Below are 22,266 nucleotides of genomic sequence, written 5' to 3' on the forward strand. Positions count from 1 at the left end.
TTTGTCATCAAAATACCCCCAATTAGACATACACATATCACACAGTTTAATATTTTTAAAACTGTCATACAATTGGTGATTTGGAGTTACCATGGAGCAAAGCAATAAGGCAGGAACTGATTGGTCTTCTCCCTGAAAGCATTCATCCGATTGTTAACAATATTATTTTATGTTTACCTCTGGCTTTCTCAGAACTGAAAGGCATTTATTGGCATAAGGAAATAAGCAACCTGAATCAAAGTGTGAATTCCAGTGCCCTACGGGCTTGAGTGATAGCCCAGACCATGGTGATTTGAAACTAAATAACCCAAATACCTGGTGTCTCAGCATTTCCATGTTGGGTTGCTAACTGAAGCGTTATCAATTTGAAACTCCCAGCTGCTCAGCTCCATGAAAGAAAGACAAGGCTTTCTACTCCAGTGGAGTTACAGTCTTGGAAACCCACAGCGAGAGTGCTCTGAGTTGGAATCAAGTTGGTGGCAGTGAGTGAGTCTATTTATTGTCCCCCCCTTCTCTCCTTTGGTTGATATTAATAATTACATCAAGTGTCAGGGGAAGCCAGCCCCTAACAGATCATTACGGGTCCGGTAGGCGCAATTGTACAGCGATAATAAGTAAAGATCATAGTAAAGTTATAGAGAGCATGAGAGATAGAAGAGAAGTATTGAAATAAATGGAGTCAGACACAATTCATGGTAGCATGCTCCCCTCAGCCCCGCCTGATGGTCCACATGGAGGGAGAGAGAGAGTTTAATCCTAGCCCAGAATTTTTATATTCCCTGGGGACATGCAACCCCCCTAATTACAGCTGAGGACAAATGTCACAGAAAGGGGTTGTGCTATAGGTAATACAGTAATGAGGGGGTGGTCTAAGGAAATATACACAATAGGAAGAGGAGGGATTGGGGGTATACATATGGCAAGATGGGCAGATCCTAGATTTAGGATAGCAACTTAACCTTGGATGTCACAGAGCCAGTTTTGCCTGTTACCTGGCTCAATGGATAGAGACCATTATTGGTAGGGTGTGAACGCTTGGTCACAGGTCTCAGGGCGAAATAGTTTATTGACCCCAGCAGTAGGGGTGAGGCCTTCCCTGTAGTCTGGTGACTAACTGCCCTCAGGGAGGACGTCTGTAAGCGACTGACCTCCCCCCACAATCAAGTACTAGCGCATACATGCACCAGAATGCAGCCTCCATTCCACTGGTTTGGGCAACCTCTTTCCCTGGAAGATGAACTACTGTTCTGGATATTTCCTTAGGGCACCAGTATCCACTGCCGTCCAGTCCGTGGTGATTAGTGGTATCCACACGTGTCTGAGTGGAATTGTGCTCCAGGGGGCTTTCAGGGCTTGATTGTTTAGAAGTAACTCTCCAAGCCTTCCTCCTGAGGTGCCTGAGGCCCCTCCACCTCGTGTGAGCTGCTGAAAGGGTTAACCATTTATACCATCCAGGGACTCCTTACTTAAGGGCCAGCCCTGGCTTTTTAAGATTCTCGACCTACACAGGAATCCTGGTGAGGAAGTGGTTAAAGCAAGTGGTTGATAGCTGAGCCCATCAACTACCCAGCAAGAGACCAATGTGCCGGTCCACTTCCACAAAAAGATGGCTTTTGATTGTCTACATAAGGGGGTACCTCAGAAATGTTAAGTCATTGGGGTCACCCTCTTGAAGTTGTGGCATATGGGTTTTCATCTTTGGTGTATAAAAACCAGTACTTACCGAGTTAGCAAGTGGAATAAGGAGTTTGACAGGAGGGGGGCACCGAGTTGGGGGTGGGGGACAACGTCAAGGGATCCTAATAGAAAACGAATGTTTGGAAACAGATTGTGGTAGCAAATGTATAATTCTGCTAGACATTATTTAATTATGAATCTAATCTCTATTAATCCCAAGCAATTAAAAAAAATAGCTGGACACTCCTGCAAACCTGCATGGGGCAGTTCTCCGCTGTCCTTTAGGGTCGCTATGAGTCGAAATCAACCAGAGAGCAATGGGCTTGACTTTGGTTTTGATAAGCGCTTTCATTTGCCTTTCGGGAACTCGCCACCATGGTGCACTCGCTACTAGTGTGGTAAGAAGACCATCTCCCCACACCCTCGCCAGCACTGAGTATAACCTTTATTTTTATTAGTATCTCGCCAACTTGAGTATGCACAGGCAGAGTCTCCGCTGTGTTCCTTACTTCTGTGCGCACTTCAGGATGCGTGGGCTGACCTTGCCCATGGACCTCGCGGCGAGGACCAGCGCTCGCCGGCGCCCGGGCCGCAGGCGGAGGCAGAGGCTAGTGGCGGGCGGCGCCGCCGTCATCTCGGGCCCCACCACCGGGGGGCGGTGCGACTTCAGGTCCCACCCCCGGGGTGGGGACGCGGCAGCCCGAGCAAAGGTTGCAGTGTCTCCGCGGCGCTCACTTCGCTGGACGGTCGCCGGAGTCATGGCCGTGGGAGCCCGGCTCCGAAGCAAGGCGGCGAGCAGCTTCCCGCGCCGCAAGCCTCGAAGGCGGGGGCGGCGGGAGGGCGATGAGGAGGCGGCCGCCATCCTGGAGCACCTGGAGTGCGGGGACGAGGACGCGGTGGACGAGGCCAGCGGGGCGCAGAGCTCGCGGAGGGTGCACCTCGCCTTCCTCCCCGAGCGCTACGAGCCGCTGGAGGAGCAGGCGCCCCGGGAGAAGCCCCCGAAAAAGTTCCGGCAGAAGCTGAAGAAGTATGGCAAGGTAGGGGACTTCTTCGGACCTGGGGGTCGGGGGGACCTGCGGGAACTGCTTGCGTGCGGATCCGCTTGATGTGACTTTGCCTGACTTCGCTGGGCAGCCCCGCGCTCCCACTCGACTCTTCACCGCTGCCCACTGCCACCGAGCGGACTCCGACTTGAGCAAGCCTGTAGGACGGTGCCCAACTGCTCCCCAGGCTTTGCGAGCCTGCCCACCTGACTCGTAGCGACTCTACCAGACAGGGTAGACCTGGCCCTGTGTCCCCGAAAAGGTAATTCTTCACGGGAGTCAAAAGCCTCGACTTTCTCCCGCGGAGTAACTCATGGCTTCGAACTGCTGACCTTGCATTGTAGTTAGCAGCCCAAAGTGTAACTCCCTGTGTCACCGGACTCCTATGGGATCTCTATGAGCCCTTAATGGCAATGAAAGATGAGCAGACAGCCTCATCCTTCACCAGCGGAGCAGCTGGTGAGTTTGAACTGCTAGCGTTGGGTTAACGTCCGATGCTTAATCCACGGTACCAGCCGGGTGCCTTAGTTTCACTGCTAGAACTCCAGTTGTTCTGTCTGTGAACGGGAGATGAGGAAAGGCATTTCGAGGAATGATACAACCCATAGGTCCCCAAATTTATTCGGCCTGCTGCTTCCTTTTCAAAAGAAATAGAAGAAAATTTCCTCAGGGCTCGCTCCTCCCACCCCTCCGCCCGCTGCAATGAAAAACTTCCGTGCTCTAGCCCACAATCCAGGATCTTGCAAATCCGTGAACGGTTCCGTCGCTCTTTGGTGGGTGGTATCCCCCACTTTGGAGGAAACATTGCTATAAAACCACATTGGGGGTTTTGCTCGCTACCATTCTACCTCCCACTATGCAGTTGCCATTACCTAGGTGGCCCCTATCCCAGACATGTCCAGCCCTTATAGAGCTGGCAGGACAAGAATCAGTGGTCCCGTGTTACCAATAGGAGTACTGGGGCTTTAGGTGGTTAGGCAATTAGTAGATGGAGGCCTCTTTGGAAAGTAGGGCTTGTAAGCAACTTCTTCCGTGTCCTGTCAACCTCCTTTCCGGAAGTTCCCCTTGCTGAGAATTGTTTTTAAATAGTTCCCCAAATACTTCCCAGGTTATTTTCAGGGAACTCCTTAAATGTACAGATGTGCTTGTTGAATCTTCTTTGTTTCTCCTGGGCAGCTATAAGCACACTGCCATTTGCTATTGAGGGAGAAGAGAAATAAAGGGGTAACAGCAGTTTTGAGGTTAGAGATACTGCCTGAAAACACGCATAGCTGCCTTCCCCTTTGTTCCCTATGACTGGGCAGGGTCACCTAGGAGAGAAATCATAACTTTTGTCCTGACCAAAGTTCAGGGGCCCCACCTGATCTCTATCTCAGTTATCTGAGTCCTTAGGACACCTCTTATGCCTGAAGGCCGTCAGTCCCCACACCGAGAAGCTTAGGGTTATAAACACTCCTAAAGGCCAACAAACATCCTTGAACTAACTACAAGCTTTTCTTTCTTGTTGTATTTTGTTCTTTGTCATTGGTTCATTGTCGTTTTGTTGTATATGGTAGCTTGGTTTTGCTGTCTTGCTTTTGTGCATATTATTATCTCCGCAGGTCTATCTAAATAAAATAGGCTGGATGAACAATCTGGAGGAGAAAACAATGGGACCCACAATTCCGGGGGGACATGGGATAGGGGGTGGTCGGGGGAAAGGAAGTGGTGTTAACAAACCCAGAGACAAGGGAACAACAAGTGATCCAAATTGGTGGTGAGGTGGGTGTGGGAGGCCTAGTCGGGCATGATCAAGGGTAATGTAACTAAAATCAATTGCTGAAACCATGGTGGGGACTGAGCATGATAGTGGGATAGGAGGAAAGTCAAGGGAAATGGAGGTAAGAGCTGGGAAGCAAAGGGCATTTATAGAGGTCTACATAAAGACATATATTTATATATGAGGATGGGGAAATAGATCTATGTACCTATATTTACAGGTTTAGTATTAATGTAGCAGAAGGACATTGGGTCTCACTCAAGTACTCTCTCAATACAATAATACTTTCTTGTTTAAATTGGCATTCTGAGATGCTCACCTTCCCGACACAACCGCTGAAGACAAAGCGGGTGCATAAGCAAATGTGGTGAAGAAAGCTGATGGTGCCCAGCTATCAAAAGATGTAGCATCTGGGGTCTTAAAGGCTTGAAGGTAAACAAGCAGTCATCTAGCTCAGAAGCAACAAAGCCCACATGGAAGAAGCACACCAGCCTGTGCGATCACAAGGTGTTGAAGGGATCAGGTATAAGGCATCATCAGAACAAAAAAATCTTACCATAGTGAATGGGGTGGGGGGAAGTGCAGAGTGGAGACCCAAAGCCCATTTGTCAGTCACTGGAAATCCCCTTGCAGAGGGGTCTAGGGGAGGAGACGAGCCAGTCAAGGTGCGATGTAGCAACGACGAAAAATACAACTTTACTCTAGTTCCTAAATGCTTTCTCCCCCCACTCCTTCCCAGTATTATGATCCGAATTCTACCTCGCAAGTCTGGCTAGACCAAAGGATGTACACTAGTACAGATAGGAACTGGAAACACAGGGAATCCAGGGCTGATGATCCCTTCAGGACCAGTGGTGTGAGTGGCGATACTGGGAGGGTACAGGGAGAGTGGGTTGCAAAGAGGGAACTAACTACAAGGATCTACATGTGACCTCCTCCCTGGGGGATGGACAGCAGAAAAGTGGATGAAGGGAGACGTCAGACAGGTCAAGATATGACAAAATAATACTTTATAAATTATCAAGGGATCATGAGGGAGGGGGGAGCTGGGAGGGAGGGGAAAAATGAGGGGGCTTAAGTGGGGGACAAATGTTTTGAGAATGATGAGGGCAGTGAATGTACAGATGTGCTTTACACAATTGATGTATGTATGGATTGTGATAAGAGTTGTATGATCACCTAATAAAATGATTAAAAAAATGGTATATCAGTTGCCTTGAGGGAGTACTTGAGTGGAGGTCCAATGTCCATCTGCGACCTTAATACTAAACCTATAAATATATGCACATTGATCTATTTCTCCATCATCATATATAAACATAGTTACATATGTACATGCCTATATTTAGGTCTCTATAAATGCCCTTGGCTTCCTAGTTTTCCTCTATTTCCTTTTACTTTCATTTTATCCCACTATCATGCTCAGCCTTCATTTGGGTTCAGTAATTCCTCTGGATTACATTGCCCTTGATCAATCCCTACCAGGCCTCTTACCTCCTCACCACTGATTTTGGATCACTTGTTGTTCCCTTGTCCCTGGTTTTGTTAACACCACTTCCCCCACCTCCCCCTCTCCTATGTCCCCCCCCCCAGAACCATTGGTTCATTGTTTTCTCTTCCAGATTGTTTAGCCAGCCTATCTTATCTAGATAGTCCTGCAGAGATATTATACATAAAAGAAGACAGCAAAACAAGACAACTAAAGAAAACAAAACAACAACAAAACCAATGACAAAAAGAGAAAAGCCTGTAAATAGCTCAAGGTCTGTTTGTTGACCTTTAGGAGTGTTTTCCAGTCGAGTCTGATGCACCAAAGTCTATTTTTGGAACTCCCTCAGGACTTCCTTGCTCTGCTCCCTTTGGTGTTCTGTTGCACACCCTTAGTGCTTTGCCTCAGTGTGGTGGGGTCAGATCAGGCGCAATTCCCACACTGTCTCCAGTGTTGTCCCATGTAGGGCTATGGGTCAGTGAGGATGTCGTGTCTCAGTGGGGCCAGCCATATGGTCCTTTCTGCATTGGCTGCTCAGAGTGGGACTATCATCCTCAAGGCTTGGTGGGTCAGGATGTGCTCCACTCTATCTTGGGCAACTGTACATCTCCTTACAGAGGGGTTGTGGGGAGATGAACCAGTCAGGGTGTAGTGTAGCAACGATGAAACATACAACTTTCCTCTAGTTCTTTTTTTTTCCCCTCCTTCCTCTTCCTCCCCCACCCCCCCTCCTCCCCAGTCTCCTCTAGTTCTTAAATGCTTCCTCCTCACCCCCGCCCCCTACTATCATGATCCCAATTCTACCTTATAAATCTGGCTAGACCAGTGGATGTACACTGGTACAGATAGGAACTGGAAACAGGGAATCCAGGACAGATGAACCCCTCAGGACCAGTGGTGAGAGTGGCGATATAGGGAGGGTGGAGGGAAGGTGGGGGAGAAGGGGGGAACCGATTACAAGGATCTGCATATATAACCCCCTCCCTGGGGGATGGCCAACAAAAAGTGGGTGAAGGGAGACGTTGGAGAGTGTAAGAAAATGCTCGGGGGGGGCATGGAAGGGAGGGGTGAAATTAGCTGATACCAAGGGCTCAAGTCGAAGGCAAATGCTTTGAGAATGATGAGGGCAACAAATGTACAAATGTGCTTGACATATGGATGGATGGATTATAAGAGTTATATGAGGCCCCAATAAAATCCTTTTTTTTAAAAAGTATGCCAGCAGCGTTTGGAATAGAAACTATGAAGTTGGGATTCTCAAACTTATGGTTGTGTTGCTCACTGCCCTTTGTAGGGTTTCCATCTGTTTCTGAGGCTATAAATCTTCATGGGCACAGAAAACCTCATCTTTTTCCTGATGAGAGGAAGGCCTGGGAGGTTTGAATGACAGACCTTGAAGTTAGCAGTTCAAATTGTAACCCACTACACCACCTGGTTGTGTTAGAACCAATCCTTTCTCTTCCTATTTGAGCACAAAGAAGCTAACATTTGCTAATGGATCTATAATATGTAAACGCTGGCTCGGGGGCTAGTTCTGGAGATAGGAGTGGAGTGCTTACAATGTGCCAGGCATGGTGTTTGTTGACTAATATTGAGCCAACTCCAATTCCTGGCACCCCCTTGGACTACCGAAGCAGATTGACAATCCTTGCTTTTGCTATACAAGTGGGTCCGTTGGAACAGCCAGCTTTTCAGGCAAGCAGTGGAGTTCAAACAGTTTGTTCCACCTTGAGAACTCTGGAGATAAAAAAATGAGTACAATGTGTTCCTGCCTGGAAGAAGTCCACAGCTTCCTAGGGAGAAAGAGGGACAGGCATATGGCACCATGGGCTTTGTAGGGGCCCATCACAGAGCCGCGTGGCACAGGGCTGGGGCACTGAGCAGCTCAGGGAGAAGGTTCACATCCACAGTGACATGAAAGCTGGGTGCCGGAGCATGAGCTGTGGGATAGAGAGGGGTTGCCACCCGAGCAAAACAGCATCACAAGGAAAAGTGTGGGGTGGGCATGCAGGGGACAGTGAGAAAACTGGTCTCCGTAGATTCAGCAGGTGAGAGGACTTTGTCCTGTTAGAAGTAGACCGGCCCTAACTGCCCTTCACAAGGGTACGACAGAGTGACTGAGCTCCATTCTAGAAGAAAGAACCATTTGACCCTTCTTTACTGAAAAGCCAGGAGAAGAGTCCATGTGAGGGTGATTTTATCTGAGCAGGTACAGTGGCTGAGTGATACAAATGGTTGATGCGCTTGGCTGCTAATCAAAACCTTGTAGGATCGAATCCACCTAAAGGGCCTTTGGGGAAAAGATATGGACATGGCAAACTATGTCCCCAAACCAGCCCGTGAAAACCCTATGAAGCACAGTCCTCTTTTGACACATGGAGTTGTCAAGAGTTGGAATTGACTAGACCGCCACTGATTAATTGGTGAGTCAACAAGTAAAATAAACTCACACTTGAGCCCAGGGAAATGTGGAGTGAACTGCAAACAACTCCACATTATGAAGGGGAAAGCTTTTGATTGGAGGAAGAGTGGTTAAATTTCATTTTCATCTGATAGCTTTTCAAATCCTTCACCTAAGCCCCTTCCTGATTCTGTTTAAAGAAAGGCATGTGGTCCTTGTGAAATGTGAACATGTGGAAGAAAACCCCAGGCAAGAATGGCCTCACAATGTCCTGCACCCACCCGTCCCAACCAGATTCCTCCAGCGATGGGCTGGTCTAGTCCTCTGGGTGATTTTTCAGTAATAATATTAACATTCACTTACATGACCTATTGATTGTTAGAGTGCTGTTTACTGGGAACAAGGAAGGGGAAGGAAATGCTCATTAGTGCCAAATATTTTATATGTGACATCTCCGAATCCCCTCAATAACCTTGGAAAGGTTATTTAATCCCCATTTTATGGCAAAAGAAATCATTTATGGCACTTAAGCCATTTCTCCAAAATCACAGTTAAGAGAAAGAAGAAAATCCAAGAATCACTGAAGGAACTGGACCCAGGATTGTTACGAGAAACCAGTGCTTCCTCTGTCTTGACACCACAAGGATTAAATGGTGCCCGGCTACCACTACTGAAGGTTTGGGTCAGGGTTTCAATAGATGAATCCTAATAGAATTAGAAAATGTGGAACATTGCTTTAAATGTACTGGACCCATATTTACAAACCCAATGAGACTGCAGGAATTTCTGACGCTATTGCCTTGAGAAGCTCTTTAAACCTTAAGGCAAAACTATTCCCTGACGTAACTTTTTAACTGAATAGCAGGTTACCTCAAAAGATACAGAATGTCACTTGAAGAAAAAATTATGGCACAGGGTGGAAGAGTTTATATGTCCTTGAAGTAGCACAGTGATTTTTGCTGGCCTTCCCAGCTGAAGACAAACTGCACCTGGTGTTCCTTTAGAATCAGGATTGAGAACAACCCAGGTCACATCATGTACCGGAAGATTAGTTAAAGTTTGTTCAGGCACTGAAACCACTCGTGGAACATCCTCCATTGGAGTCACCCTTGGTTATGTTTCTGAGACTTTCGTGTTATGCTCCAAGATGTACTTCTCTTGTTGTTTTGCACAGGCCAAACAGATGAGCTTCACTGCGGTGTGGTGGGAATCGCCATCACTGCACCTTCATGCTCTTGACTATGGTGCTAATCTCTGCAGTCCCTTCAGGAATGCAGTTTTGCTCTGGGCTTATTGTTTTTCTAGGCAAGCATCGCCAGAATGACTCCACTGGCTTTTTCTACCATGCTGGCCCTTATACCACTTGTCAGGGATCCAGTGTGGGGCTTCTGCTTGTTGCTGATACATCTACACCTGTTATGCATTCACGAACTGGAAACATCCCTACAGGTTAGATTTGGAGACCCACTGTGTGACAGACACAAGTTAAGACTCCATCAATAATCTAAATCCCTGTCTTCCCTACTCTGACTGGTAGGCCACAGTGATGTTTGAAGGCTCCTGAAATTAGTGTCAGCTCAGAGTTATTTTGTGGGAATTCCCTGAAAAGGGTGATGATTTCATTTTCCCCAAGGAAGTCACTCTTCTAAAAGACTACAGACCCCTTTGGGGAGGCTAGGCGAAGTTAGCAGTAAAGTTTTCGTCTGAGTAATTCCTTCAAGGAATTGTTCTCCCCTTCATTTCAGAGGTTGTGGGACCGAGCGCTGCTCGTGTGACCTACAATTTTTCAGCTTATACAGATCATGGGATCGTTAGTAAGTCTCCCAACTATTTTACTCTTAAGGACACCATGATTAAACAGCTCGTGAGTTAGACTGTTCTGTTTATTGCTTTGATTGTGTCCTCTACGGTGACCACCAGGCCCTTCTTGTCTTTGTGCTGCCACCTGTCCCGTCACCCAGGGTTTCAATCAGCCCCGTTGTAGCGCACACTCACTGCCATTGAGTCTGTGCCATTGTGCCCTAGTAGGAGAGAGTAGAGCTGCCTCTGTGGGTTTCTGAGACTAAATCTTTATTGAGTAGAAAGGCTCCTCTTTTTCCTGAGGAACAACTGAAGGTTTGAAACTGCTGACTAGGGCTCTATTGTGTTAGGTGTTTAATTCAGTTAGGATAGTTCCCATGGTCCAATGTGAATTACATGAAAGACCAACCACAACAGTCTTCAAGAAAGCTAGAGCTCCTGTCACAGATTCATTCCTCTTCGTTTTGCTGAGCTATCAGGCATGTCCTCCGGGCACTCTAGGTGTGGGTCTCTGGGCTAATGGAATAAACCCGCTCGAACACGCTAATTTCCATATGCCTTTCAGTCACTTTTCCCACAATATGCCAAGGCAGGTCTCGCATTTCATCTTGACAAAGCGGTAGGCCACCTTGTAATCCATGCTTAGTGAACAAAGCAAGTAAGCTCTTGATCTTTTTTTCCCCTTTTAATTTAATAATTATTTTAACAATTGCTCTGACATTCAATTCACATAGCATATATTTCAATCACATTAATAAGAGTTCAATCTTAAGTCTTTTTCTAACCTCTCAAGCTGACACATTAAATGAAGACTGTGCTTAGTAGGCCCAAATCAATAAACTCAAGACTGACCAAACTTTGTCTCTTAAACTATTATCCCACACCCTCAATATTCATTTTCACCCATAGTCCCCTGGTTTCTATTTTTAAAAAATCATTTTGTTGGGGGCTCGTACAACTCATCACAATCCATTCAGACATCCATTATGTAAAGCATGTTTGTACATTTGTTGCCATCATTTTCAAAACATTTTCTTTCTACTTGAGCCCTTGGTATCAGCTTTCTTTTTTCCCTCCCTCTCCTACCCTCAAGACCCCTTGATACATTATTATTTTCGTATCTTACACCCTCTGCTCTCTCCCTTCACCCATGTTTCTCTTGTTCGTCCCCCTTGTGTGTAGGGAGTTGTACGTTGATCATTGTGATCGGTTCCCCCTTTATTCCCCCCACCTTCCCCCTACCCTCATGGTATCACTACTCTAGACTTGGTTTTAAGGTACCTCTGCTGGGTTTAAATGACATCTGTGGGCTAGTGGGTGAGCACTTAACTATTTGAGCCATCGATACCTTCTACATCACTCTTATAAAGGACACACCTGGATGACCCAGGATATCACCTCCTTAAGTTAATCGTACATGAAAAGTCCCTTTTTAAATATAAGGAAATGCATTAATCGATTCCAGAAATTAGGATATAGAAATCTTGGTTAGCCAATATTCAGTCTGCCAGACTCCTCTCACCTCTGTGCCCACCACCTTTCTCAGAAAGTGTATGAGTCTCGAGCTCTATTCCAATAGAAGATCCAAACCCCCCTTGAAATGACACTGAAATGGTCCTTGATGCTCATATGCTTTGTATTCATTTATATCACATGTCTGAAGTCTGTTTTGACAATGTTCTAGTTAATGAGCTATTTTTGGTAGATTATTTTTCATAAATTGAAAAGATAAATGACAAGAAGGTCATTTTAAAAATAGCGAATTGCAAAAGCACCAAAAAAGTTTCATGCAGGCAATGTGTAACTTTGTTGGCCTTGCTGATAAGAAGTTCTCTTGCTCCCAGAAAACATGTTGTTGTTTTAAATATATAAGTGCAATTTCTCCCAATAATTCTGATCACAGATGGATAGCAAGGCATCTCCTAGCAACATTTGTCTCTTAGCAACATAACTTCCCCCCTCCCCCTACACACACCCCCATTGGTGCGTGCAGCAGCAGCACATTCCCTGATGTCTCAGCCAGCAGCCATTTGGGGAGTGTCTGGAGAAGTAGTGTCCAGAGAAGGCAGCAAGGTCACCAGGTCCTCTCAGAATTCATCATTGAGCCTGAGAGCTTCCAAGGAAACGTCAGGCTCTTTCTAGGTGCGGGGAATAGCAATGGTTCCAGTGGTTGAGTCAATTCCTACTCGTGGTTTCTCTGTGTATGGTACCTCGTATGGTGAAATGCCCCCCACCTCCCCAGGTTAGGTGAGCAGGTCTTCTTTCTCAGGTGCTTCGGAGGGGGCTCAAATCTTTGGGGACTCTGAGGAACCATAGCCTGTCTCGACAAAATGGAGATCTCAAGTGGAGAGTTGCAGATTTCAATTGGAGCTGATGACTTGGAAGTTATCAACATATAGGAAATACTTCAAGTCATTGCAGATGATGAATCCATCTCAGGAGAGATTGAAGGCGAGAGAGAAGAGGGCCCAGGAAGGAGTCCCAAAGAATACCAACATGGCCAAGTTTGGTTGAAGGGAAAATCTGGCCGAGAAGGTGCCTGTTGAGGAGGCAGGGAGGAACCAAGCTAGGAGGAGTCAAATTGTGCTGAGAGGTCAGAAGAGAAAAGAGAGAAAAGGGCCCATTAAATCAGACAATTTGGAGGCTGAATAGAGCACGGCCAAGCTATCTGCGATTGGTGGAGGTGGCAGGCAAATAAGAGGAAACCAGAAGTGAAGGAGTAGATACAGTGTGGATGGATGGCTCTTTGAGTTAGGTCAGCATTAAGGGGAGCAGTCCCTAGAGGATATGGGAATAATTGTAAATGAATGGGAATGATAGAAGAACGCGGAACAGAATGATGGCTCTGAAGAGTCAGTCAAAAAAGAGAAGGCCAAAGTCAAGGTCAGAAGGTACCAGCAGCAAGTATGAAGAGAATGGCCTTGGGAGAGGAGGCCATTTTCTCCATTGGATCACAAGATGAGGTGTGAGAGACACCAGGAACAACTATGGGCCATTTGTAATGTTGGCTCATGCTGTGCATGAGTTCTCTGTACTTCTGAAGTTGTCCATGAAAACCAAAAGCATGGAGGCTGTGCATGTGACTGTGTGTGGGGAGTGGGAAAGCTGATGGAGAAAGGGAAAGGTGAAGAAGTCAACTAGAGCGGGTTTGCCATGTGTGGGAAGTTGTAAAAATAATGTTAAAAATTCATCTTATTGGGGGCTCATACAACTCATCACAATCCATACATCATTGTGTCAAGTGCATTTGTACATTTGTTGCCATCATCATTCTCAAAATATTTGCTCTCCACCTAATCCCCTGGCATCAACTCCCCATTTTTACCCCTCCTTCCCTGATCCCCCTCTCTCATGAACCCTTGATAATGTATAAAGTATTATTTTGTCATATCTTGCCCTGTCCGACGTCTCCCTTCACCCACTTTTCTATTGTCTGTTCCCCAGGGAGGAGATCACATGTAGATCCTTGTAATCGGTCCCCCCTTTCCAACCCACCCTGCTTCTGCCCTCTCAGTATCACCACTCACACCACTGATCCTAAAGGGATCATCCTCCCTGGATTCCCTGTGTTTCCATTTCCTATATGTACCAGTGTACATCCTCTGGTCTAGCCAGATTTGTAAGGTAGAATTGGAATCATGATAGTGGAGGAGGAGGAAGCATTTAGGAACTAGAAGAAAGTTGTATGTTTCATCATTGCTACATTGGATCCTGACTGGCTCGTCTCCTCCCTGTGACCCTTCTGTAAGGGGATGTCCAGTGGCCTATAAATGGGCTTTGGGTCTCCACTCCACACTCCAGCCCCCCCTCATTCACTATGATAAGAATTTTTGTTTTGATGATGCCTGGTACCTGATCCCTTTGACACCTCGTGATCGCACAGGATGGTGTGCTTCTTCCATGTGGGCTTTGTTGCTTCTCAGATATGAGAACAGTTTAATGCCGGAAGTTTGTTCTTATTTTAACACAGACTCTGGTGTCAAACTATAGAGTGTAGAGGCAAGAATTGATAATACATCACAAAATAGAAGACTCTGCCTATAAGGGCCATAATTAAGTAATTAAGTACTTGAGGAAAATTAGTCCAACTGCTTAGTGGAGTAGGAAAAGTCAAAGGACTGAGATAAGACATGTGAGGTCATCTCCCGGGGTATAGATGGCATCATTGAGAATGGCATCAGTTAGTAGGAGAAGCAAGACCAAGAGATTAAGATTTGTTGGTCACTGGGAAGGTTTTTCTGTTATCATTCTATTTGCACTCCTTCTAGGTCTCCTGTCCCACAGCATCCCTGGTAAAGGAGTCCACAAAAGGATGGCCTGCCCTTACCCGTAAGGAATTTGTTGTTGTCCTGGAGACATGAGCTTTCTAGGGTGCCACAGCTAGAGAGCAGAAGCTGACGAAAGAGGGACGAGTGTGCGTGCGGGCCAGCCAGGGGTCTGGGTAACAGGCTAGACTTTGGGGGAGAATCGAATGAAGGAACCCTTTCCATGCTCCAGGAGATCCAGCAACTTTTAGCTGGTCAGATACGAGGACTGCACTTTTTATGAAAGGAAAATGGCTTTGCTAGGACTAGGAGCCTCACGGCAGGCTCTGAGATGTTCTCTGAAGAATCTGGAATTAAGCTATGTGGGCAGCACTGTTCAAGGTGATGGTGTGTGTCCGCCCCGCCCCGCTAACTTGTACCCTAGCTCCATATTCCCCTATTGGTGAGCACGGGACCCCGGAGATGTGGAAACAGGGTAACTTTATCATTCCACCACGGAGAGGAGGCGTAATGAGCGTTAGTGCATACAGTCGTTGCACATAAAGAATTAAAGAGAAGAAAATGATGATGGCAACATGTACAAATGTGCTTGATACAATTGATGTGTGGATCGTTCTATGACCTGTGAGAACCCCTAATAAACTCATTGGTTAAAAAAAAGCAATTTAACTATGAGCAGATAGGGGAATGTTCTAAAATTGATTGGGGTAATGATTATATAATTCTTTATATGATTGAACTATTGAATTGTATAATATGTGGATTATGTGCCAATAAGACTGTAAAAAATAAATATATCTATGCAGATTAAAAAAAGAAGAGTTAACTGTTGCCCTGGTGGTATTGTGGTTTAGGCTGTTCCCAGGAAGGTCAGCAGTTCAAACCCACTAGCTGCTCTGGGGGAGCAGGATCGGGCTGTCCTGCTCCCCTAAAGATTTACAGGCATGGCGCCTTAGACGGGATTGCTGTGTATCGGCATTAACTTGGTGGCAGTGCGTTTGGAGGCTGAACCTAACTTTTGCCTTTTCTCTTCCTAAATACAGAACGTTGGAAAGGTTGTCACCAAAGGATGCCACTATATGTTCCTTGGCCTGCAGGGATTCGCTGCAGCTTACTCCGCTCCCTTTGGAGTAGTCACCAGCATGATGTCCTCTGTCCACTAGTGGAAGCAGCTGGGCAGGAGCCACAAGAATGAATGGAAGCACTTGCTCTGGAAACCCAGCAAAGCCAAGAATATTGGAGACTTAAACAAAAAAATACTTATAAAAAAAGAACTCTTTCTTAGTAGAACTGTATGAGTGTGAGAAGTAAGTCATCCCTGCCCTTACTTCTGAGTCAGCTTTTCACATCTCTTTATGCAGGTGGACCAGAAGGCCAGTGCCCAGAGGATTAGGTCGAGGGCAGAGAGGGGTGAGATGGAAGTTTGTTGGCTAAAGCCCAATCCTTCCCATGAAGAAGGTGAGGGGGGGGGTGAAAGGACCTGATGAGAGCACATGGGTGGGTGTGCAGTGTGGTGGTTACAGAGGGGCAAGGGAGGAGGACTTTGGGCAGAACCTGGCAAGTTGGTCTATTTTCAATAAGTGGCAAATCAGCTGGTGACTGCCATCAGCTGAGGACAGCACGGGAGCTGCTTGTTTCTGAAGTCTTCCGCCGCTCCCCCTTACACCAGTCCTTTGCTGCCAGGAGTTTGGTGATAGGCTTGGAAAGAAGATAAAGAATCTTACTGAAGGCGATGATACTTTGAAGACCTTTGATGGGCCTGTCATGACTGCTACAAGTGGATAAAAACTCCTCATTCTCGCCCATTGCGGACCTGAGGGGCCGCCGCCGATGAGGGCAGGAGTCACAGCACCGTCAGATGCTCTTGGGTGGCTGCTCTTGGGTGGCCTGCTCTTGAGGGCTCTTATGCCCAGTGCACATGAACCAACACCTACTCTGGTGCCAGCCAAGGCCTGGGCTTTTGACTTTGCCCATGTAGCCATGTTAAACCACTCTGGATGGATGCTAGGTGCTTCCTACAGGCCTACCTGATGTGATGTGGTTTGGCTTGGAATAGAGGGGACAAGATAGATCAAGACCCAATGCCCACAGATGAACATGTGTGATTCAGAGAAGGAAACAGGAAGTAGAAGACAGGTGAGAAGGAAGTAGACAGAAGTTAAGAAGGATGTTTCAAAGAGAAGTGGATCTTGAATAGCAGTCTTAGAAAATATTAGGTGAGCCCAGCCTTGAACTCCCAAGAGTGGCAAGAGAGAAATGCTGACTGGGTCTCAGGGTCACTCTGTGGCCCCTGGGCTCCCATTGGCTGCCCTTGTAGCTCTCTTTCCTCTGCTCTGCCCAGGCTGAGCTGCTCTTGAAGATAGAATGGAGGGCCCGACATCCATGGACCATCAGGCAGGGAGGAGGAGAGAGGAGGTCTTTCCATGACCTACTACAAATTCCCAGTGAAAGGCCACCTATAGTGAACTTGTTCCCATCATATCCAAATTCCAAATTGGTGGTGGTTGATCTCCCTGCAGGCTAGATGGCAATATCTACCTGTTGCCTGACGAGATTTCCCAGAAGATGCAAAGGGAGCCTCGAGGCTCATGCGTTACAGATCAGACGTCCTGGGAAGCCAAGAAGGTGAGATGACAGACAGAGACAACGGAAAGGACTCCGTGTGTGCGGGAGAGCTTGGTTGTCATGAAGCAAGACTCATCTTGACTTTCTGGAGGCTTGTGTTAAAGGTCAACTTGGACCGAATTCCTACAGAGTCCATATTCGTGAAGGCAAGAGAATACAGAGAATCTGGTTTGGCCCGGCATGCAAGCTGGGAGCGGCACATTTTCACACTTGGAAGCCAATTGTAGCTTGCCTGACAGCAGTAGGCGTTGGGGAGAAGAGGAGATGCACATGGGAGGAAAAGCTAAGCATAGTGGATAAGGAGAGTCAGGCCTGGACGCCCGTTGGTCACCGGAAACGAACCAGCTAAGCCAGTTGGCACTGAGTTGATCCCGTCATCGCCACCCCGGGTACAGAATCATGCTATGCTCCACAGGTTTTTTCAGTGGCTGCGGTTTTGGAAGCAGATGCCAGGCCTTTCTTCCAAGAGACCCCTCAATGGACTCAAACCTCCAATCTTTTACTTGGCGTCTGCACCACCCACAGACTCATCTATGCTGTATTTGGAAGATGCCTCTCCACTCAGTGCCGCTGTTGGGCACTAGAGAATCCCATGAGAAGCATGACTCCCGGACCAGGAATGATTCCCTTGCCCGGGAGTCCATTCAACAGAGTCCACCCCACCCCAGAGTCCCACAAAAACATCAGCGAAACTATAAAGCCAAGCACATTTGACCCTGAAATTCTTGAAGTCCGGTTAAAAAATATCCCAGAACTTTCACAAATCAAATTCGCTCCAGGATGTTGGGTCATGTGCACAGCTAGGCTTTCCAGGCTGGCACTCAGTTGCAGGGCTGGGCAGGGCTTCCAACAGCTGGGCATTGATGCTCTTCTCTGCAGACAGCGTGTTCTGTATTTTTTCCCCTTTCCCCCAACGTTCGACCTATACCTTACTGGAATTGAGTTTGAGTGCTTTCCCTTGATATGTTTGACCTTTTGGGCTTTTGTGTTTCTTTTCTGAGTAAATAAAAATGGTCTGAAAGCTTCTCTAGCCCTTACTTTCTAACCTTACCTAAGTGAGACCCCTGGAGGTTTTGCCCGAGCCTGAAACCTTCGCCCAGCAGGCACTTAGGGGGAGCCCAACACAGCCCCCCGATAACTCCACAAACCAAGTACTGACTCATAGTGATCCTGTAGGACAGGGTAGAACAGCCCCTGTGAGGTTTTAAGACTAACTTAACAAGAATGGAAAGCCCTAGCTTTCTCCCGAGGAACGGCTGGTGGTTTCAATCAGCAGCTCGAAATGCCTAGCCACTATTCCCAGCAGGGCTCCTTAATAAATCCACAGTAGCTGTTAAAGGAAGGGGGCAGTTCGCTAGAAGCCTGGTGGAGCCTCCACTTTATGTATCTGAAAAATGAAGATTTCCAGAAATTGGTTTGGATTTGGAACTGCCACGGGGCCGGTAAGTGTCGTTTCCATCCACAGCCAAGAGTTCCCAATGCTATGACTTAGATGAGGCTGAGAAAGGCTGGTTTCTGAGGGGCCTGCTGCGGGAAACATCTGTCCTTGGGCTCTGGGGTCTAGTCCAAGCAGGAAAGCGCCAGAGGGGGGGCAGGGTTTGGGGACCTGTAAGCTGTCGGGCCCATACTTGGCATGTATTAGATGGCTCCTGGCTGATACCGAAGTGATGTCAAAGGTTCTGGGTTGATGAGCCGCAAGCTGCTGTTAATCTTACAGCAAAGTAGCATCAGTGGCCTCTAGGCTCCAGTGAGTTGGGGTCACCCAGCTGTCCCTTCTGCCCCAAACCTGGGCTATATCGCAGAAGCTCCAACTTCGTCCCTGACCAGTAAGTAGCCAGCAGAAGGGCCTCCACTTCAGTGCCCTCCAGCAGTCCCCCTAGGTCGGTGTCAGCAAGGGAATGGGACACTGGCCTGACTTGTGAGCTTTAGTTAACTGTTGTCATGAGTTTGTGCCTTAAGATGTCTTTTCCCAGTTGCCTGACTTAGCAGGATTACAGGTAAACTGAACTGAATTGTGTGATGTCCTTACCCCCCAAGTAAAAAACACTTTATAAGATCACCTGTAGCCTTGAGGTATTCTCTCTCTCTCTCTCTCTCTCTCTCTCTCTCTCTCTCTCTCTCTCTCACACACACACACACACACACACGTTGTTTTTGGTTACTGTGGAGTTGCCCCAGACTGGACAATTCATACACAATGGAACAAGATACTGCCTGGTCCCTTGGTCATTCCCCCAAAAGACAGCTGTGTTAGTCTGGGTAGACTAGAGAAATAAATCCACAGAAACTCATATAAAACAGTTTTATATAAAAGGTAGGTATACAGTAAGAAAGCATCCCAAACCAGTCCAAATCCCTAAGTCCAACATTAGCCCATATGTCCAACATCAATCTACAAAATCCTCCATCTCACAAAACACGCAATGATGCCGAATGCAGGAGGAAAGCTGAACCAGTGAGTGTAAGCATCTCCTCGCTGGCAAGGGTCTTCACGTGGCTTCTCAGGGATGTCTCACAGGAAGTGAGCCTTGCCAGCTGAGGCAAAGAATTAACTAAGGCAGACGCACACAGACCAGAGAACCAGAAAGACGAGCCTCACAGCCATTTATCTCTCCGCTCTTCAATGAATCCCACATGTGTTCATCAGCCAGGTTGGCACAATAAACCTTAACGAGTACAGACAGCCTTCAAACCAAATGCACTGCCAACGAGTCAGTTACGACTCATAGTGACGCTACAGTACTGGGGGTAGAACTGCCCCTGTGAGTTTCCAAGGCTCCTTTTGGGCATAGAAAGCCTCGCCTCAGCTTCCTCCTGTGGGGTGATTGGTAGTCTCAAACTGCTGCCCTAGGTCCCCAGAGCCTCCTTAAAGATGGATTTCAGTAAGGCTTATAACTTTGAAGAATACCAAAATCTTCACAGCAGGCCCAAGAGACTACATGATAAATGGAGAAATAATGGAAGTCGTCAAGGATTTAATTTAATTTATTTTGAATTTTATTGAGGGCACATAACAATCCATGGATCAATTGTATCAATCGTTTGTGCATTTGTTGCCATAATCATTTTCAAGACATTTTTCCTTCTTGAGCTCTTGATATCAACTCTTCATTTTCCCCAAGGATTTCATTTTAGTTAATTCACTAAAATGCTCATAGAAGCTGCAGTCAAGCAATAAAACAATATGTTGCATTGGGAAAATATGCATTGTTGTGGTTAGGGGCCGTTGAGTTGGTTCTGATTCAGTGACCTTGTGCAGAACAGAACTAAACACCACCTGCAGCGTCCTCACAATTGTTCTTATGTTTGAGCCTATTGTTGCAGCCAGCGTGTCAATTCTGAGAGCCTTCCTCTTTTTTGTTGCCCTTGCACTTCACCAAGCATGATGCCCTTCTCCAGGGATCTTTCCATTTGGCAGCCCATGGTTCTTTCAATGCTCAGCACCATTGTTCAAGTGCATCGAGATTCTCCTTTGGTCTTCCTTATTCAATGTCCAACTTTATTACACAGATACGAGGTAACTGAAAAGACTTTGGCTTAGGTCAGGCACACCTTAGTCCTCAAACTTATATCCTGGCTAGTCAACACCTTAGCCTTGTGCAGCAGATTTATCCAATACAGTGCGTCCTTTGATCTCTTGACGGCTGCTTCCATGAGCATCGATTGTGGATACAAGCGAGACAAAATCCTCCACTTCAACCCTTTCTTGATCATGATGTTGCTGACGGGCCATTTGGGAGGGTTCTTCCATTGAGTTGAAATGCAGACATAAGGCTGCAAGCTTTCATCTGCATCAGCAAGTGCTCCCGGTCCTCACTGTCAACAAGCAAGGTGGTGGCCTCTGCACAGAGTCTATAGACTGTTAATAAATCTCCCACCAATCCTGCTAGAGCGTTCTTCATCAGAGCCCAGCTCCTCTAATTCTTTGCTCAGCCTACAGATGGAATGAGCATGGTGATGGCACGTGGCTCTGATGCACCACTGTCCTGATTGGAAACCATGCAGTATTCCCTTTTCTGTCACACAACTCCACCTCTGGGCATGCTGCAGCTCCAGGACTGAAATTCCACACCTGGGGGACGGACTTGTTTTTTTAAAAAGGTGCCCCACAGGTGCTTCTTCTTGCATATGCTGCTGAAAAAGCTCTAACGATGCCTGCTTCAAACCAGACAAAAACCAGGGCTAAAGTACCTGCTAGAAATAGAGCCATCAAGCTCAGACTTCCTTGCACTTGCTATGTCATTCCAGAAATATCCTCCTCACCTAGAACTGGCTTCCTTCAATAAAAAGAGGAGGGAAAATATAAATATGAATATTTCCCCCATATATTTCCTCTATGTATACATAGTTACCCTTAAGCAGGGGAAATCTTTTGATAAAAATACCTCTCTGATACCTGGTCCCACTACACCTTGTGGTCAACACAGGCTGGTGTGCTTCCATGTGGACTTTGTTGCTTCTCAGCTACATGGATGCTTGTTTACCTTCAAGTCTTTAAGACCCCAGACGCTATATCTTTTGATAGCCAGGCACATCAGCTTCCATCACCATATTTGCTTAGGCACCCACGTTGTCTTTAGCGATCCTGTCAGGAAGGTGTGCATCATGGAATGCCAATTTAATAAAACAGTGTTGTAGCATTGAACTCCACTTGAGTGGAGGTCCAATGTCCATCTGCTGCCTTAATACTAAACCTATAAATATATGTACGTAGATCGATTTCCCCATCATCATATATAAATATATTTACATATGTGTATGCATGTATTTAGACCTCTATAAATGCCCTTGGCCTCCTAGTTCTTTCCTTTATTTCCTTTTACTTTTCTCTTGTCCCACTATCATGCTCAGCTTTAATTTGGGTTTCAGTAATTTCGGTTACATTGCCCTTGCTGAATCCCTACCAGGCCTCTCACACCCTCTTTGCCACTAATTTGTGAGTGCCCACCTTCCCAATACAATCACTGAAGACAAATATGTTCATAAGCAAAAGTGGTGAAGAAAGTTGATGGTGCCTGGCTATCAAAAGATATAGCATCTGCGGGCTTAAAGGCTTGAAGACAAAGCCCACATGGAAAAAGCACACAAGCCTGTATGACCACGAGGTGTTGAAGGGATCAGGTATCAGGCATCAAAGAACCAAAAAATCAGATGCTTGTAAATTAGGGGGAGTGCAGAGTGGAGACCCAAAGCCCATCTGTAGGCAA

General features: G+C 46.7%; 1 protein-coding gene across 1 annotated transcript; it reads left to right on the plus strand.

The window, feature by feature from the left end:
• The first annotated feature begins 2,373 nt into the window (after positions 1 to 2,373).
• Positions 2,374 to 18,084, plus strand: C1H1orf115 (chromosome 1 C1orf115 homolog). Its single transcript, XM_075530471.1, has 2 exons — positions 2,374 to 2,714; positions 15,478 to 18,084. Exons 1-2 carry the CDS (start codon positions 2,436 to 2,438, stop codon positions 15,595 to 15,597), a joined length of 399 nt encoding a protein of 132 aa, XP_075386586.1. The 5' UTR covers positions 2,374 to 2,435; the 3' UTR covers positions 15,598 to 18,084.
• Positions 18,085 to 22,266: the final 4,182 nt, after the last annotated feature.

The sequence above is a fragment of the Tenrec ecaudatus genome, chromosome 1, assembly GCF_050624435.1.
Source record: "Tenrec ecaudatus isolate mTenEca1 chromosome 1, mTenEca1.hap1, whole genome shotgun sequence".
NCBI lineage: Eukaryota > Metazoa > Chordata > Mammalia > Afrosoricida > Tenrecidae > Tenrec > Tenrec ecaudatus.